The sequence below is a fragment of the Diadema antillarum genome, unplaced genomic scaffold (assembly GCF_040938485.1).
Source record: "Diadema antillarum isolate AM-2024a unplaced genomic scaffold, OU_Dant_1.0 seq00001416_RagTag, whole genome shotgun sequence".
Taxonomy (NCBI): Eukaryota; Metazoa; Echinodermata; class Echinoidea; order Diadematoida; family Diadematidae; genus Diadema; species Diadema antillarum.
Genome location: NW_027272168.1, coordinates 244,272 through 262,638, shown reverse-complemented (window position 1 = coordinate 262,638; position 18,367 = coordinate 244,272). Strand labels below are relative to the sequence as shown.

At 36.8% G+C, this 18,367-nt stretch overlaps 1 protein-coding gene across 4 annotated transcripts in view; it reads left to right on the top strand.

Moving 5' to 3' along the window:
- LOC139709221 (voltage-dependent calcium channel subunit alpha-2/delta-1-like) overlaps positions 1-18,367 on the top strand; it is a 131,308-nt gene that overhangs the window by 13,851 nt on the left and 99,090 nt on the right. For all 4 annotated transcript variants that reach the window (XM_071621177.1, XM_071621176.1, XM_071621175.1 and 1 more), the window contains exons 4-6: positions 5,701-5,760; positions 6,729-6,858; positions 8,243-8,374. In XM_071621177.1, coding sequence (XP_071477278.1) covers positions 5,701-5,760; positions 6,729-6,858; positions 8,243-8,374 — 322 coding nt within the window. The remainder of the gene's footprint in view (positions 1-5,700; positions 5,761-6,728; positions 6,859-8,242; positions 8,375-18,367) is intronic.

Below are 18,367 nucleotides of genomic sequence, written 5' to 3'. Positions count from 1 at the left end.
TGACTTGAAAGTGTCATACACACCAGGGAAGTACATGTACACAGCGGATACCCTCTCCAGAGCAGTCGACCCAGAGTCAAAACCAGATGTCATGAGAGAGGAAGACATCAAAGTCTATGTAGATGCTGTCGTGATGAACATGCCAGTCACGTCAAACAAACGAAGCCAGTTTGTAGATGAGACAAAGAAAGACACAGCACTACAAGAACTCTTAGCTGTCATCAGAGATGGATGGCCAGAGAGAAAACAACAGTGTCCAGTCTCAGTCAGAGAATACTGGAACATCAGAAGTGAACTGTCAGAGGCACAAGGCATCATCTTCAAAGGAAGTAAGATTGTTGTACCAGCTACAATGAGACGTGAGATGCTGCAAAAGATCCATGAAGGGCATTTGGGAATTGAAAAGTGCAAGAGACGTGCAAGAGATGTCCTGTACTGGCCCCGGATCAACCACGATGTAGCAGAAATGGTGCAAAACTGCAATGCCTGCCTCACGTACCAGCCAAAACAGCAGAAAGAGAGCCTTCAACCTCACATGGTACCCGATAGACCATGGCAAAAGGTGGCCGCAGATCTGCTTACGCTGGACAACAAGGAGTACCTGGTGATTGTGGATTATTTTTCACAGTACATAGAACTGTGTTCACTGTCGACCACAACAAGTAGAGCAGTGATCAACAGTATGAAAGCTGTATTCGCCCGCCACGGAACTCCGTGTGAACTCATCACAGACAATGGACCACAGTTCTCAAGTCGTGAGTTCCAACAATTCACAGCAGAATGGGACTTTCGCCATACGACCACAAGTCCATATCACCCGCAGTCGAACGGACAAGCAGAGAATGCCGTCAAGATTGTCAAAAACCTGATGCGGAAGTCCAAGCACAGCGGACAAGAAGTCCTTCGAGCTCTACAGGTCTACAGGAGCTCTCCACTAGAATGTGGAAAATCGCCAGCAGAACTGCTCTTCAACAGGCGAATCAGAACAAATCTGCCTATGGCCGACAAACTACTTGACCCCCAGCACATCAATGCTCGCTCGGTGAAGGAAAGGAAAGAAGGGCAGAAACAGAAGCAAAAGGAGCATTTCGACAAACATGCTCGTGACCTACCCCACCTGAAAGTAGGAGATCATGTCAAACTCCAAGACATGAATACCGGCAGATGGTCACAAGGTGGTGTCATCAAGAAAACACTACCACATCGGTCGTACCTGGTCCAGACAGAGACTGGCGAGATTCGTCGCAGAAATAGGCGTCATCTTCGACCTGATCCTAGACGAGGCCAAGACGAGCGACAACCAGCGCAGAGGTACGATGACGACGACGACGACAACGTCAACGCCCCGATGGTAGACGAGACTACACGAAATGCGACGTCTGTGAAATCTACCCGAAGTGGACGCATCGTGAAGCCTCCCATCCGCTTAGATTTGTAAATAGTGAAACTGGAGAGGAAGAACTTTTCGCGAATTTGTTAGAGTTAATAGTTGAAACATGATGGACTCTAATGATAATGTAAAGACAGGATTTAGTTAAAATACGCGAAAGATTAAATACGCGCACTAAGAAGCAGTGAAACCCGGTTGTCGCATATGAACTCTAAACATTGAACTCAAAGAACTCAGTTTTGAAACTACAGCAAAGATTTTGGATGTTTGAAACGCACATGCATGAAAGTCAAAAGAGTTAAAGTAAACTCTGAGAGGTTGTCATGTGTATGTAAATAGTCGATAACAATGTTATCTCCTTTTAAAGAAAGGGAGATGTGTTGATATACATATATGTTTGAGAAGTCTTTGCGATGATAAGTCTTGAGCAAAGACTAACCTGCCAGCTGAAGCTGGATGTAACATGATATGCCCCATGTGCAAAGGACACACTGGAAGAAGCAGTTGAATAAAGGCACTCACACAGTTCACATCAACTCTACAATGTCTCCTCATTACTAAGAATCCTCCTTCCCAATTAAAGGCATATAAATGCCAAGACAGTCTGCCAGTGATTTTTACTGGTCAGGGACTGTTGGACCATTGCCAGTGTGCAGCGTTGTGTAAACGTCAGTATTTTTCATGTGATTAATTTTTCGCACTGATCGGCTAAAAAACATATTTGCGGGTTGTCGAATTCGTGCTTCACAATTGTCAACCCATTCACAATGTGCAGAGAAAATTGTGAAGATGGGCGCTAGCCTGAAGTAGCGTGATCATACGCGAAAATTAATGTACAGACTGTACCACAAAATTTTTTGTGTTTACAGTTACATTGTACATGTAGGATACTTATAGGCGTACTGCATCAATATGACAGGGATCCTGCTGGTCATAATTTTGATGCAACGCCTTAATAGTACACAATAAAGACTGGCAACATTAACTGGTACCAGCCACTTTTGTGCTGAAAGCTATGCAATGAATGTATACTGATGTCGCATACAGTATAAGCCAGCATTGTCATACCAAACTTCTGAGCAGAGGCTTGTAAGTCAAGAGGAACTACTTTTGCACCACGATACTATACAAATATCAAAATAGCACAGTCCTTGTTAGAATGCTAAAGGTCATGCTAATGTGTAGGTACATGTGTGTATATAAAGGTAGCGTTGTCTGAGCTGCAGTTTTGATGCTTTACTGGTAAATTCATATATTGAAACTGCCATTTTGAAGTCATGGAGACCAGCTGCATGAAAACATTATGTGTGCTCAAGCTCGCCTAGTGCAATACCTCCTTGATCACATGTGCATGTGTGCTGTACACTATGTGCACAGGATACACAAACACATAGTGTACATGTTATTTCATTGCTGAGAGAGTTGCATTGGCTGTAAATACAACTTTTTAAAGGGAATGTATACCCAAAGAGCAATGTGGATTGAGTGAAAGCAGTAACATTAGTAGAACACATCAGTGAAAGTTTGAGGAAAATCGGGCAATTGCTGCAAAAGTTGTGAATTTTTAAAGTTTTGGTGTTGGAACTGCTGGGTAAGGAGACTACTAAAGGTTATGACGTATGAGAGGACTACAACATGAAGATAATAAAAAGGGAATTCAATAGAAATTTATTTTTCATGAAAATTACACATTCCATCAACTTGATACTGACGTATGTTAAGGGTAGCAATTATTCCCCCTGCTTTCTGAAAGCGGTTAGTCAAAGGTACTCTTTCATTTTGCTATAAAAGTGATTTTTTTTTTGTGGAATTCCTTTTATATTTTCTTTAAATTGTTGTCCACTCATACATCATAACCTCTAGTAGTCTCCTCATCCAGCGGTTCCAACACCAAAACTTTAAAAATTCATTGTAACTTTTGCATTGATTGTCCGATTTTCCTCTAACTTTCACTGATGTGTTCTATTAATGTTAATGCTTTTACTCAATCTACATTGCTGTTTGGGTTTGCGTTCCCTTTTTGATGAAAGGTGCAAGGAAAACAAAAAACACACTATAATTTTAAAGTATATTTACATGCGCACAAATGGAAATAAATTACATGTTGGACAAATAGTGAACATGTGCAATATGATACAGTGTATTTGTTGTGTTCAGAATATGCCATGACACAACAGGTGCGATGAATGAACATTATTCTAAAATATTTTTGGTCATACACAGTATGATGTCTCTGTCATTAATATATCTCAGTATTTAACCAATATTATCTACTTTACATGACATGATATTCTGTGAAAAATTGTATACCCGGTACATCTGGAGTTAAAACGTATGCTGTACATTAATTGTACATGAATGTGACAGAGCAGTAGTCCACCCAAGTTTATATACCGGATACAATATACATATATGACCAGTGTAGTAAGTAAGAATTACATGTAGTATGCATGAATTTGTGTGATGTGTAACAATTCTGAGTGTAAATGCACAAGTTGTAAATCTATACAGTATAAAATGCGAGGATACCTCAAAGCTATGACCGATCAAATGGATTAAAGTAGAGACAAGAAGAATTATGGCAATGTCACTTGATATAAACAGGCAGGAGGGAGGATCAATTTCAATCCAAGCATGAATTGATAACACCCCCAGGATCTCAGATGTTATCATGGCATTAATTAATGTAAGTGGTAGACGCATGCCAATACTTAATTAATCTATCAAATACACTATGATTGTCAGTCGCACTAAAATATGTAGGAAGATTGTCAGTCCGCTTAAATGTAACATGGATCTTAAATTTCTATGTGTTTGATGTGTGTCTGCATCGATGCTCAGATCTGTATTGCTCATTCATTCATGAAACCTGATCTTCCTCTGAATGTCACATCGAGATCTGTCTAAAAGGGTTGCTCTGCAGACTGCTGTCATATTTCAAGTTTGGTAGGAAAGATGCAGTGCTTCAGCTGGACTGTAGTACACACTCCTCACTTTATTCTGCAGTGTTAATGCTATGTCCTGTGTGTCATCATTATTTGTGATGTGTTGGGGAGGGGTTGTACAATGTAGAACCTCCAAATGCAGCACTGACATGCAATTTCTGCGATGGCAATTGTCTAGCCTCCGTGAGCCATCAAGGCTGGTGCTTGTGTGTACCAGAGAGAGAGAGAGAGAGAGAGGGAGAGATGTACAACATATACCCATACACAGTGATGATACTGTATGCTGTCAGTGCAGTGAGGCAGTGTGTGCACTATATGTGTGTGTGTGTGTGTGTGTGTGTGTGTGTGTGTGTTCATGCAAACCTACAGTGTATGTGTGCTATCCAACAGACGCCTCACTCTCACTGCTGGGTGACAAGCTTTGTGGATCTGCCTAGAATTATATGAATTAAACATGAGCTTCTCATACTCTTTGTATACACACAGTGTTAATTAGAGGTTCCCCATTAGATGTGATATGTTCGCATAGACACCAAAGATAACCTCTATCAGAGTTATTACTGAACTTATTTTACAATATAACGCAAGTATACTGCCAGTATGTTTTATTTTTTATTTTTTTATTTTTTATTAGTGTTGACAACTCTGGCCATTTACAAAGTATAAATGTTTGTTTATCAATTTTATCCACTTGAAATGTGGATCGGGAGTAATATAGAACAAATTATGAATATAGACATTTTTAGAAAGTCGCTACATGGATTATATATTTTTATTTTTGTGTTAGAATGTATGATTGGCAGCAATAAGTTTAGCAATGTCACAGCTTTTATGCATTTCTAAAGTAATTATTCCCCAGTTGCTATTTTGGGTATTGGCTTTTCTCATTAAAAAACAGAAATAAAGTTAGTTCCTGAAAGTTTTGCTATAATGGACACAATATGCACCTTGAGGAGAGGTGATTACAGTTGTATGCAGGCTGTAGCTGTATTACAAAACTGTACAAACATGATTATTATGTCTAATAACTGAAAACATATCACATATCATGCACTTTACATTGTATGTATAGGCCTATATGCCAGTCATTCTGATAATATTTGAGGAAGTTGTAAGAACGTAGTTACATGTACTTACATATGTTTTAATTGATGACATCTACATGAATTACAATTTGTAGTGGTCATGAACTATTTCATAAAGTGTATTTAAGAGAAGGGGTATTACGAACTTGCACTATTATTCTTTAAATTTTACTGTGATCGTCTCGTTCTTTAATTACTGCATGAATAAACAGAGACATACCGGAGTTTGATGAGATTGAATACATATTGATCTTGGTTCTGTTTTTTCTTTTTTATACAGAAAATTGTTGACAAGCTAGAAAGGAGCTTTGCAGCATATGAAAATGATCCTGACATCACGGTGAGTTGTGCTTCAGGGGGATGGTATAGCTTTGGTTGTGATGAGGATTCAGCTTTTTATGTTTTGCAAGATATTTAGAAACCACCCTATGAATTTTTTAACCCATTGAGGACGGACTGATTTTGCTACAACTTGCATTTCTCATAGACACTTGCCCAAGTATACTTGGGACTTGTCGTCATTTGGTTAAAGAGCATACAATTCTAAGGATAATTTAAAGTTTATTTGATGAAAATCAAATTGAAATGAAAATGTGCAGAAATTTGAAATTCCTGACCTATCTAATCTCATGTCTGATTTCAAAGCAAATTCTGCCAGTCTGTGCACAGTGTAACTAACTTGGTATACAGTACACTCACAACAGTAAATTGTATGAAAAGGTTGGAATATGAATCTTCACTGTAATCATTGGTGAGGCTACCCTGAGTAAATATGACCTCTTTTATCACACTACTTTTTCTTCTTCTCCTTCTTCTTCTTCTTATTGTTGTTGTTATTATTATTATAATTATGATTATGATGATGGTGATTAATATTATAATTACAATAATAATAATAATAATAATAATAATAATAATAATAATAATAATAATTATTATTATTATTATTATTATTATCATCATCATCATCATTATTATCACCATCATTATTATCATCATTATCATTATATTATCATTATTATGAAAATAATAGAAGTGATATATTTGAAATAAAGCTAGTAATTATAGTACATTGTAGCTTATCAATAAAGACACTGGTTTGCTGTAGCACATGCAGAGAAAATGTAGTCAACTTTTTCTATGCCTATACCTCTTTACCGTCATAATTCTATAAATTGTTTCATTTTCCTGTTCAATGTTTGTAATTCATATCCCTTTAGTATTTCAACTACACGTGCCTTTCTTACCATCACAATTCTATGAATTGTATCATTTTCTGTTCAATTTTTGTAATAAATATCCGTTTAGCAAGAAGATGTGAGTTACCCAAACTCTAAGAACTTGACTGGTGTGGAGCTGAATTATGATGACCGTTTCAAGTCAGATGTCAACCTAAACCAGAGCTCAGTGCAGATTCCCACAGACATCTACAAAGGAGGTAAGTACGATCTTTTTACCTCTGCTGACCTGTGCATGAAAACTTCATCACACTCCAAAGTTTTAAATAGAATAAAATATGATGAAATTTCTAAATGTATTCAACCTATTTCCATCATGTGCCTATTAGACCAGTGAACTCTTATTCAATCTTCAGGTGCTTACAAACACACCCACCAAAAAAAAAAAAAAAAAAAAAAAAGAGAGAGAGAAAAAAAAAGAGATGTGATTCCAAACTTGTTTCATTACATGCTTTCATGCTAATTATGGAAATGTTTTCCCAAGTCTGAGTGTAGAATTAACTTGAATCACATTTGTTTGGCCAGATGTGGTCTACATTGTAGATATGCTTTTCAATCAAGTTTTGCTCCATTTCTGGTGTGCATTTACAATGCAAATGGTTTGACTTCTAATCTATCGTGAAGAGGCAAAACTTAGCTTGACTTTGTGTTCACATGATACATGTGTGTACTCCCGTATGCAAGCATACTGAGAACTGTTGGGAACGTTCATTGATAGGCCATGGCGCTTTTGATGCAGTAGTTGTATGATGTCTTATGCAGTTATGCAGCATGTAATAGCCCATAGCAAAACTTGGAGGCGGTACGTAATGGGATGCGACGAGAATTACATGTATGTGTAGTCTAGCCTGTCCAGACACCATATAATGGTGCCTGATAGCTTGTTGTTCACTGGAGCGAATACTGGAATGAACAAGACTAGAATATACAGAGGGGGAAAAAAGGGAGAGTATTCCACCAAACCGTGGTGCACTACGTTTCAGGCAAATGGGACTGCTGTGACAGCAGGGAAAATGGTGTAAATATGGCATAAGAAATACATTCCTGAAGCATGGTATAATACAGACATGAAGTCCTTTGTAAGTGTGAAAACCTTCTTCATGACTACCTTTGCAGAAGTCATTATCCAGAACAAGAATGCAATTTTCATAATTATACGATGTGGCAACAGCAGAGGGATGCAACACAAAAGATACAACAATGTCATACAGAGTCCAGTGCCTTTTATTGTGGACCCATGTCTTCCTTTGGCAGAACACTGATGAATTTCAGCCTTTTATGTCAGAATGCTGTTATTAATGAAAAGTAGAATGTCAACCACAAAAATTCACGAAATGGAAGCCGTAAAATAAGGCGTATGTGGACCCAGAGATATTTTTGAGTCTGATTTGACTCATGATGCATTTATTCACTCATAGTAGAAGTGAGGATTTTAACCCATTGAGGACGGGCTGATTTTGCTACAATGCGCATTTCCTATAGACACCTGCCCGAGTATATTCATGCAGGACATGTCTTCAACGGGTTAAGATTACATTGCCAAATCTTGTTATTTTGGTCTCCTTTCATCCCTTGTTCACGCAGACAAAGTGATCCTGAATGGTATCCAGGCAACTGAAGATGTTGACAGCGTCTTCCTCGAAAACTTTGAGGAGGATCCCCAGCTGCTGTGGCAATACTTTGGCAGTGCTGATGGCTTTTACCGCTCCTACCCAGGTAAGGCCTCCTTCCCTCCCACCACTTTATTCATGTGAGTCAGTGTATTTAAAGCATGATATTAAAGAAATGTGAAGACGAGGCATTCAAGTATACATCAAACACTTAACTCTTGTAAAGTCTTGTGTACTACTTTACTCTTGTTATGTCTTGTGCTTCTTACTGTAATGCTTTAATTTGACCTTTTCTGTGAACATTTGAGTCACTGCTAGGTGAATGAGCTGCATGAATGCAGTTAGTGATGTTTCATGTTTCAGTGATGTGCAGTTTTAAACTGCAAAAGTTACACTGGAGTCATGATGGAGCCAATACCCTCTGTGGTATTTCTGACACAGGAAAAGGCTATGACTGGAATGGCCTTCAAATGTTGTCACGTTGACATGTTGACATTTTGTTATGAAAGTGAATCAGTCTTATTGTTGCTATCCCATCTTGCTTTTAATTTTCAATGCCCAATGCTTAGGATGTCATATTCTCCCAACAGAACCAAGTGTGGCAGGATTTGATTGATATTGAGTGGTATAGACAATAATGGCCACTGGCCATAACTACACATCAGCAAATTGTATCATTAAGACACATAATGACTATAATTACCAATAGCATTCATTAAAGTATCCAGTTAAGAGCTATATACTATAAAACGAAGGCAATGTAGACATCATAGCTGTAAAACACAGATGTCACGGTGATTAAAGTGTGGCTGCTCACTAGAAGCTCTATGTGATAAAACTGTTGGTATGGTAAGCTTTATTCTGATAATAAAGTGTCTATAGGGCTGCAGATAAGTTATAAAAGCTGTAAATGCAATATGTCATCGAAGAGAATTGACACTGTAGATACTAGCTGAATTATTGTTACAGAAGACAAGTCTATCAAATCAAATGTGATTAGTGGTGAATGAACAAATATATTAGGATAACAGTGTTTTCCTCTAGATGTTCATTTCAGCACGAAAGCAAACTATAACATTGCAAAGAAAGAATTAAAGAAAGAAAGAAAGAAAATTGGCCAAATCCTGCCTGGGATCTTATTGAAGTTCTAAGGTATACACTGTGAGTGTATGTAAAATGATAATGATAACAGTAATGATAATAATAACAATAATGATAATGATGATAATAATAATAATAATAATAATAATAATAATAGTAATAATAATAATAACAAGAACAACAACAACAATAATAATGTTGTTCATGCATTCATATATGTCTAAACCTTCATTTTGTCTGAGATTGCTCCAATATATCATGCAGGAATTTAATATTTAAAATAGCAATTATAATGGAATTTAACCTGAAAATGTGTCTATTTTTTACTCATCTTTCAAAGACCTCATTATGACATGGTCTGCACAGGAAGGGCACAAAGAGTACAAACATGTAAATGATCATTTTCCCTTCCAAAAGCCTCTACTTGGAGTCTTGGAAAGAGGCCATTTTAAGGGGAAATATGTGACTCTTGGGAATGATTGGAGAGAAAGCAGCATGTAATTTTGTAAAGTGCCATTATGCCGTTTCTTGGAAAGAGACAGCTCCCAGTAATAAGCGATCATCATGTGGGAATTTGTCCTTCCCAGTTACATCTGACTGGACTTCTGAGGGAGAGAGAAAGGGTGAGAGAGGGGAGAGAGAGGGAGAGTGTGTGTGTGTGTGTCTGTGTATGTCTGACACTACCTAGTAATGATATTGTAGTATCACATATCACAGTGGAATATTCACTGTATGCTGTATGAGTGACTGTCTGCGAGGCATTGTGTAAATGAAAGGGTATCTGCAGCAAAGCCATGTGCCCTGCATTGCAAGCCTGTGTGACAGTGACCATATTAAATGTCCTATCTGGCCACCTAAAATGTCCTACAGACATTTTGCTCAGAGGCAGGCTATTTGTAGAGTTTTATTCATTTCTTCTTCTTCCTCTTTTCTTTCTTTTTTTTTGTGAGGAAATTAATGGTAGTTTACCATAGCCAATCTTCATACTAATTTGACACTGTGACATGAATGTAAATATGAATAATGTCACAGCATTTCCATTAGACACATGCATTAAATCTTCCTGAATCTATTGAAGTGATTGTTATTGAATGAAGGAATTGTACATAATTGTATCTTCTCTCTTTTTTCTTTTTTTTCTTTTTTTTTGAGAAAGAGGGAGATACAGTGTGCAAGATTACATTAAGTACAGTAAAGTATTTTGCATACAGAGATGGTAAAATGTAGCTTTCTTTGCTTATCATGAGCTGATTGCATTGCATTGTGAGAGCACAAGACCCGTTTGGACCCACTGAATCTGACTTCTAAAGAGCCAGCTTCTCTACCTCACTGAACAATTAAAAAAGAAGGGAATACAAAATAGCTTACAGAGTGTCATGCTATGCACAGACGATTTTTGTTGATGGATCACGCCTCTGCTTGTGTGTGTGTGTGTGTGTGTTTGTGCTGAAAAAGATTTTAGGATTTGTGAGAAAGAGGGTTTAGAGGATAGGCAATGGATTAGAACGTATTGTGGGTAATGAACGCTGTTATCAAATACCAATTGATATTGCTGTCTCATTGATAAGAATAGTTATGTGGGTGAAACTGTAATTTGTGAGAATCAGTTGTAAGGATTGTTCCACAGATTGGACAAAGGTCTAACTCTTGGTTCTTTAGTTTTGACATTTTCAAAGAGGACACTCAAAGTAAACACACTTGAACTGCCCCAAGAACAGGAGAGTGCTTACAGTTTAATATGAACAGGTCTTTATCCAGTTACTCACTTTTTACATCTGCCACACTCTATCTCTTTCAGCTGGGCCATACATAGATGGCTTATATGACGCCCGTTTGCGGAAATGGTAAATTTGATTTGGTTTTGAATGAGCCCGATCATCTGGTTGTTCACAAGAGACAGCTAGATGATAGTCATGATTTATCGTTTGTTGCCCAGACGTTGTTGTTTGCACTTGTCAATCTTTTACCTTTCTTTGTACTAACATCACCATAACCATTTATACAAAGAGAAACAGTTTTGTGTATGGTCAAATCAGGAAGTGATTGACATATATCAAGTGGTGTTTGTCAGTGGTCTTTATTTTTTTTTCCTCTTCTCATGTCTCATGTTTAATTAATATGAGAAACTTGAGAGCACAGTTAGTTGATATCATTTTCATCAAAACACTTTATTGGATTCATTTTTTTTTGAGGGGGAATCAAAGTCTATTATTGTTGTTAACTTTGTTGCAAGGGGTTAAAATGTGAACCTGCAATACAGAATAAAGCTTCGCTAATATACAGCAACTTCTGGCAGAAGTAATGGAAGACTTGCCCCCTTCCATTCCCCCTTCCTTGCTCCCCTCCCCCCAAAAAAGGTGTTTTTTTTTCAACCAAGAGGGATATGCATTAGTTCTGATGATGTTGAATAAGCTGAATTTGTGTTATTAATTATCCCAGAAGTTTTCCATAAAGCAACAATGCAGCAAAGTTTAGAAACACACAAAGAAGTTAAAAGCAAGCATGTGGCTTTTTTCAATGTCATCTTCAAAATTCCAGCTGCTATAACAAGAGAGACTGGCTGCAAATCAAAAATTGAACCTAGTCCTCAGTGCAGCATGAAAACTTTATACTCACCTGCTATGCATATTGGCTTGGTTTTAAAGCAATAAAAGAGTATGAAACTAAATATTCAGGAACTAATCCCGGCATGAATTCAGCCATTTTGTTTTCCCCACCTGTTGGGTCACATGCGTGAGACCAATCTGATGCAAAGACAGAAAGTAAAATCTGGCAGTCCTGTCTGAGCATTGTATACCTAATTATAGTAATGATTGCTGTGTTGTGCGTGTGTGTGTGAATTTGAATGTCTTTTTGACATTTTCCAGACTTATGGTGACCATTCTTTCTGCATCCATTCATCACAATGCTGATTTCAGTGTACATTGCATTTATCATCCAAAGTCAACATTGTGGTTTCATCAGCTCTCCATTATCAGGCCCAGGCTGGTTTATAGACGCGTATTATATATACACCGTAATTGTCATGAATTTTGCAAGTCAACAGTTATCTCTAAAGTATAAGTGGAAAATATGTGTCGTTCACAAATTTATACATGGTATATCAGCTATTCATTCTGATACTGATGTAGGTATACTGTACATTGCGTTCATCCAGACCAGCTTGTCATGATGTGATATGCTATCTTATATATTCTCACAGTTGAACACAGGACTGGGCATGGGTTTTCAGATGCTGTATGTGCCATAATTTGCATGGTGGTTGTATTTTCAGAAATTTTGCTAGTCAGCGAAGTGTTTGCAAAATACATTGCACAAAAGCAACAAAGTGTTGTTGCTGCTAGCACAAATGTAATTTGTGTTATCTCCGAGAATGTAAAATGCTAAGTTTGCATCTTGAAGAGAGATGATTCATCCAATGTACAACTGTATTCCTTATTCTGTCACTCAATCATGAATTCAAACACTCCCGAGATTGTCTGACATGTCCTAATTTGCAAAATATCTTCTTTGTCTTTTGTAGAATAAGAACTTCTTTAAGACTCCACTATATTATTATCATATTCATGAAATGTATGGCCTATTGGTACATTACGGCACATTTATTCGAAAATTACATTCATCATCTGGGACATACCTCCTTCATGGAACATGTGAAGAATATCTATATGCATTCATTATTCCAAGGTGTTCAATTATTCCAACATGCTGACCCCAATCTTTTTTCCTGGCAAACCTCGTGGTGGATTGATGATATTACAGCAGGAAATCATTTTTTTTTTTGTATCTGAATATTGCAGTAATGAAGAGCTTCACAACGCTTTTATTGCCCAAACACGCACCCATGCACCCATGCACACATTCATTTACAAGTTTATTATATGCATGTGTCCTCTATATTTAAAGTAAAGAACACGATGCTAATGTGAACGTACCTAGCAGGTATGTCTCATACACATGCTGCAGAAAATGCTTCATAACCGTGTGTACAAACGTATTCTGTTTCAGCAAACTTGGATGATTTACATCTAAATAGCACCTAACTCGCAAAATTTGTCAGAATAAAAACCTCGCGAAATATTCGGCGTATACACTATTTTTCTCCAACTATCGAATGCAATTGCCACCGTTATCAGTGTAGAAGTGAGGGTTTTTTTTAATGTTAGAAGAAGGTTATGAAAATATTTATAACAGCAGCAACAGCAGTAAAGAAGAGAAAGTATACTGAGGCAGTTTCACTGGTTTTTGGTTCAAGTGACAAAACCATACAAACCTGCTGAAGAAATTATGATTCAATAATTACATAATGCACAATACATTTTTTGTTTTGGCTAAAGGAATACAGGAACAGAAACAATAACAGTAGCAACAACAACAAAACCACAAACAAAACACTACACTTACATAACACATTAGAATGATATTCCACCGCAATCCAGCGCTGACGTTATATCCTCACAGTGGAGCTGCACCTCATACTTCATGTATTCATGCAAGATGACTGTCATCAATACACTAAAAAAACAAAAACCAAAGCAACAGTTCCATTGAAATCATACATGCAGTAGAAATGTTACAGAGTATTACATTTTAACACAGTGATGTCTGTAGCACAAACAAATGAAAATTCTCCAGTAGATTTTTACTCTATAAAAAGATACCATAAGACATGCCTTTGGATGAATTGCTAATCAGCAGCAACCCTATTCCCCCTAAAAATGTGTTTTTGTTTTGGTATTGCAATTCTACAATTATTAGAAGGAAGTGATCAGTAGTGAATTCTTCTTTATTCGATTTGAAATATTAGAAATTCTATAGGAAAGACTTTTGCACTGGCTTACAGGAAACTTGTTACGTGATGACATGACCACATTATAACTGTCGTGCAAAAACATAAATAACCTTTCAGATTTTTTTTTTTTTACCTTAAGTTTCATACTTCATGTATGACATCAGTGATCCCGATGACGCTTCTTGTGTCATGTTCTGTCTAACAGTATATTATTGTGTTTCGTTTGTTCGATTTATTGCAATGGACTTGATTGCATAGTGGATCAATTAATAGTTTTAACCTGTTGAGGATGGGCTGATTTTGCTGCAACATGCATTTCCTGTAGACATTGCCCAAGTATACTCTGGAATCATCGTCAACAGATTAAGGGGGACTGGGATAGGGTGGATATTGACGGCTGTACATTAGGCTTGGTGACAGAGTTTACCTCTGAAAGAAAATGTGACAACTGTGCTCCTGCTTAATGAGGATGGGGGGAAGAACTTTTTTGGATTTTTTTTGTAATTTTCATATATTGTAGACCACGGTGTGTTTGTAGACTTACAGACTGGCACAAATGTTTGATAACCTTTCTCTCTCTCTCTCTCTCTCTCTCTCTCTCTCTATCTAGTATATATATATCTTTCTATCTTTCTCTCACTTTCTTGCCTTGTCAACCGTGAGTTGTTTTGAATATCAGTCAAAGAAATCCGCCAGTTGCCTGTAATGTCTTCTTTGCACTGCCTCCTGTCAAATAAATCCTTGGGTTATATTGTCGTGTATCCTTCAGTATGTATCTTTCTCACTGTTTGGTAAATGCATAAGCCTTGGGTATTCTTCAAGGCATCTTGTGTCAAGTTTTTATTTATTTTTTTTTCAGGTGTTTTGAATCCCACTCAAATATGTCACACCTCATGGTCATCATTGAAACTATTTCATTTTTTGAAAGAAATTTCCCCATAGCAGGCCTCTGGTGAATTACTGTCTTTCTGCTGGTATAAATGTATGTTACTGATGGTCTCTGCATCTTTAATCACAAAACTTGGAGAGCCTTTATGCTATGGTCAGTGGCCCTAATTTTTGGTCAAATTTCAGATTCATCTATTAAATCAAATGGCATAATTTATATGCCAAATATTTTGAGAGATGTTTACTTTTGCAAATTTCATGAGAGAGTGCTATTGATGAATTCAAAAACATGCGAAAATAGTGTGATCCCAACATGAATGTTTGGTAGCATGCATGCATATACTTCTCTGTTTAATACTGTATTCCACAATCACAAATTTTCAACTTCAGACTTGCTAAATATGTATGTTGTATACAGTACTCATCTTGTGCTCCAATAAGTATAGAGCACCAAAGAGCACCTTGTTGATCTGTTACCAAGTGCTGATAGTGTTTCATATGTAATCCTTAGCAAACATCAGCAGGAGATTTCACATGCATTTGTATCTCGGGACGAAATATCAGCTGGTACATGTATTATTCAAAGTTCACAGAAATTGCAAATCTCAGCCTTTGGATGCTGTTTGAAGTGATGGTATTCGAATGTTCATGGTGGTCTGAGTAAATTTCTTCAAGAGACATTGGCCATGGCAGTTCACCTGCTATTCATAGCTTTCCATCCAATTACACACATTACGTGTATTGTCTATTATGTATGTTTGTATATATGTGTGAGAGATATCATGTGTCAGGGCTCTGCATCATGTTCATGTATCATGTGCTATTACTTCGTTTCTTCCTCCTAAATATGCTCCCTCTCATTGTAGCTCGTCAGTCCGATGGTGATGATGTTTCTTTTACCTATGATGCCAGAACAAGGCCATGGTAAAAAATAATGATAATAATAATAAAAATAATAAAAAACAAACATAAGTATGTTTGTATATTGATGGGTGGTTCAAGTTTCACCAGCTACTTAAAATCCATCCCTCCCCCCCCCCCTCCATCTTCCATTTTTAATTCAGACCTCTCTCTCTCTAGAAAAGCATAAATTGATACATACAGCTCGGTGTGTGTGGGTGTGTGTTTCTCTCTGTTTCCTCCTGGGCCACCCATGTGGTGCACTAAAACCTTAAAGATTGATGTAGTTATTGTATCTGTTTGAAGGTTGTGGGGGCTCTTGCTGAATGTGCAGACTTAACATGAATGCATTTAAATGAGAGGAATTTCTATTTTTCTGACAAAGCAAACCTTTTCAGAGCAAAATTTTTTTGATGGAAGATAATGAAATGTACAGAAATGACAAACAAATGTATATATAATTTGCCATAAAATTTTGATCAGACAAGGGTCTATTGACTAGTAGAATTCATACTAATTATGTCAATTCAGTTTGATTATACTTTATTTCCATCCAAGAAAATATGATACATCAGGCAAACTCTTATTTCTTTTGCCAGATTATATTGTTTAACATTTTGTAAGAAACACAAGTCAATATTATACAAATGAATGTATAATGAGAGAAACAGTGCATACGTTGCAGTGGTAACAAAAAGTAAATGCAGTGATGGAAAAGAGTGATGTACTGAAAAGTAGAGATTGGAAGGAATAGATCACTCCAAAAACAATCTGCCAGTAACATCCAAAATGTATTTATATATGTACAGTTAGAACATTTGATAACTGAAATATATGATGCAGGTAATATAAAAGCATTTTGTAAATTGATAGTACTTGATGTAAGCTACATAGGAAGTGAAAACTTGAAATAAGATATCAATATCATGGCACAGACACTACAATACAGAGATTAATCAGCTGAAAATGTGCCATTGATTGCAAGGAAATTTGTATTGTAGATTTTTTTTTTAATCAAAAACTTAGAAGAAGATTATACTGTAAAAGGGGAAATTTTCGCGGTGTTGAAATTTTTTCGCATTTCGCGCAATAGGAAACCAGTGCAAAAATAAATATTTTTGCTCACTATACGTTTCAGTAGTTCATGTCTTGATTCCGCGGAATTAAAAACCCGCGAAACTCATCTTACCCGGCTGAGTGAGAAAAATTACTCACGCGAAAATATCCACTTTTACAGAAGGCTTAAAACAAGTGCCGTATGAGAATTCTGTATTAAACATAACTTTCCAAAAACCCCTGTCTGCTAGGTCACGTTGCAACACCTACTAGAGAAAAAGAGAACCAATAACGAAAGGGGGAGATTCGACTGACCAACAGAAAAACCACTCGACATAGAGTTGACACAATTGATCAAGCCACTTGTATGAAAATATCTATTTTGGTTCAAGTATAAAGTATAGTTTTGATTTCTGTTAGGTTTTTGAAAAAGAATTATGGTAAAACTGTGCTCACTGACCTGCTTAGTGATTTTCAATGAATGGACAAACATAAACTGAATACACAAGCACACAAAAGTTATGATAGTTAATAGTCCAGTCAAAATAGGGTTTCACCCACCACTAATTGCAACAGTATGAATTCCACTGCAGTGCAACTTGTTATGGGCTCCTAAACACCATACTAAAAGTCCCAAGAAATCCAATGGGGTAAAGTGGCTAAATTTGCATAATATGCAAATTAGCTCCATAATGATAAAAATACAGTGTTTCCATGAAAACTATGCTTCTAGGTTTCAGATTGGAAAACCGAAAGTATTTTAACATATGTTTACAATGTCAGCTAGTGCGATGCAAACATTTCCATGGACATGATCTGGGCCTCATTTGCATAATATGCAAATTAGCTCCCATAATGATAAAAATACAGTGTTTCCATGAAAACTATGCTTCTAGGTTTCAGATTGAAACACCGAAAGTGTTGAAACTTATGTTTTCAATGTCAGTTAGTGCGATGCAAACATGTCTATGTACATATTCTGGGCCTCATTTGCATAATATGCAAATTAGCTCCAATAATGATAAAAATACAGTGTTTCCATGAAAACTATGCTTCTAGGTTTCAGATTGGAACACCCAAAGTGTTGAAACATATGTTTGCAATGTAAGTTAGTGCGATGCAAACATTTCCATGTACATATTCTGGGCCTTATTTGCATAATATGCAAATTAGCTCCAATAATGATTAAAATACAGTGTTTCCATGAAAACTATGCCTCTAGGTTTCAGATTGGAACACCGAAAGTGTTGAAACATATGTTTGCAATGTCACTTAGTGCGATGCAAACAATTCCATGTACATAGTCTGGGCCTCATTTGCATAATATGCAAAGGGTACCGAGCCAACGGAATATTCAAATGC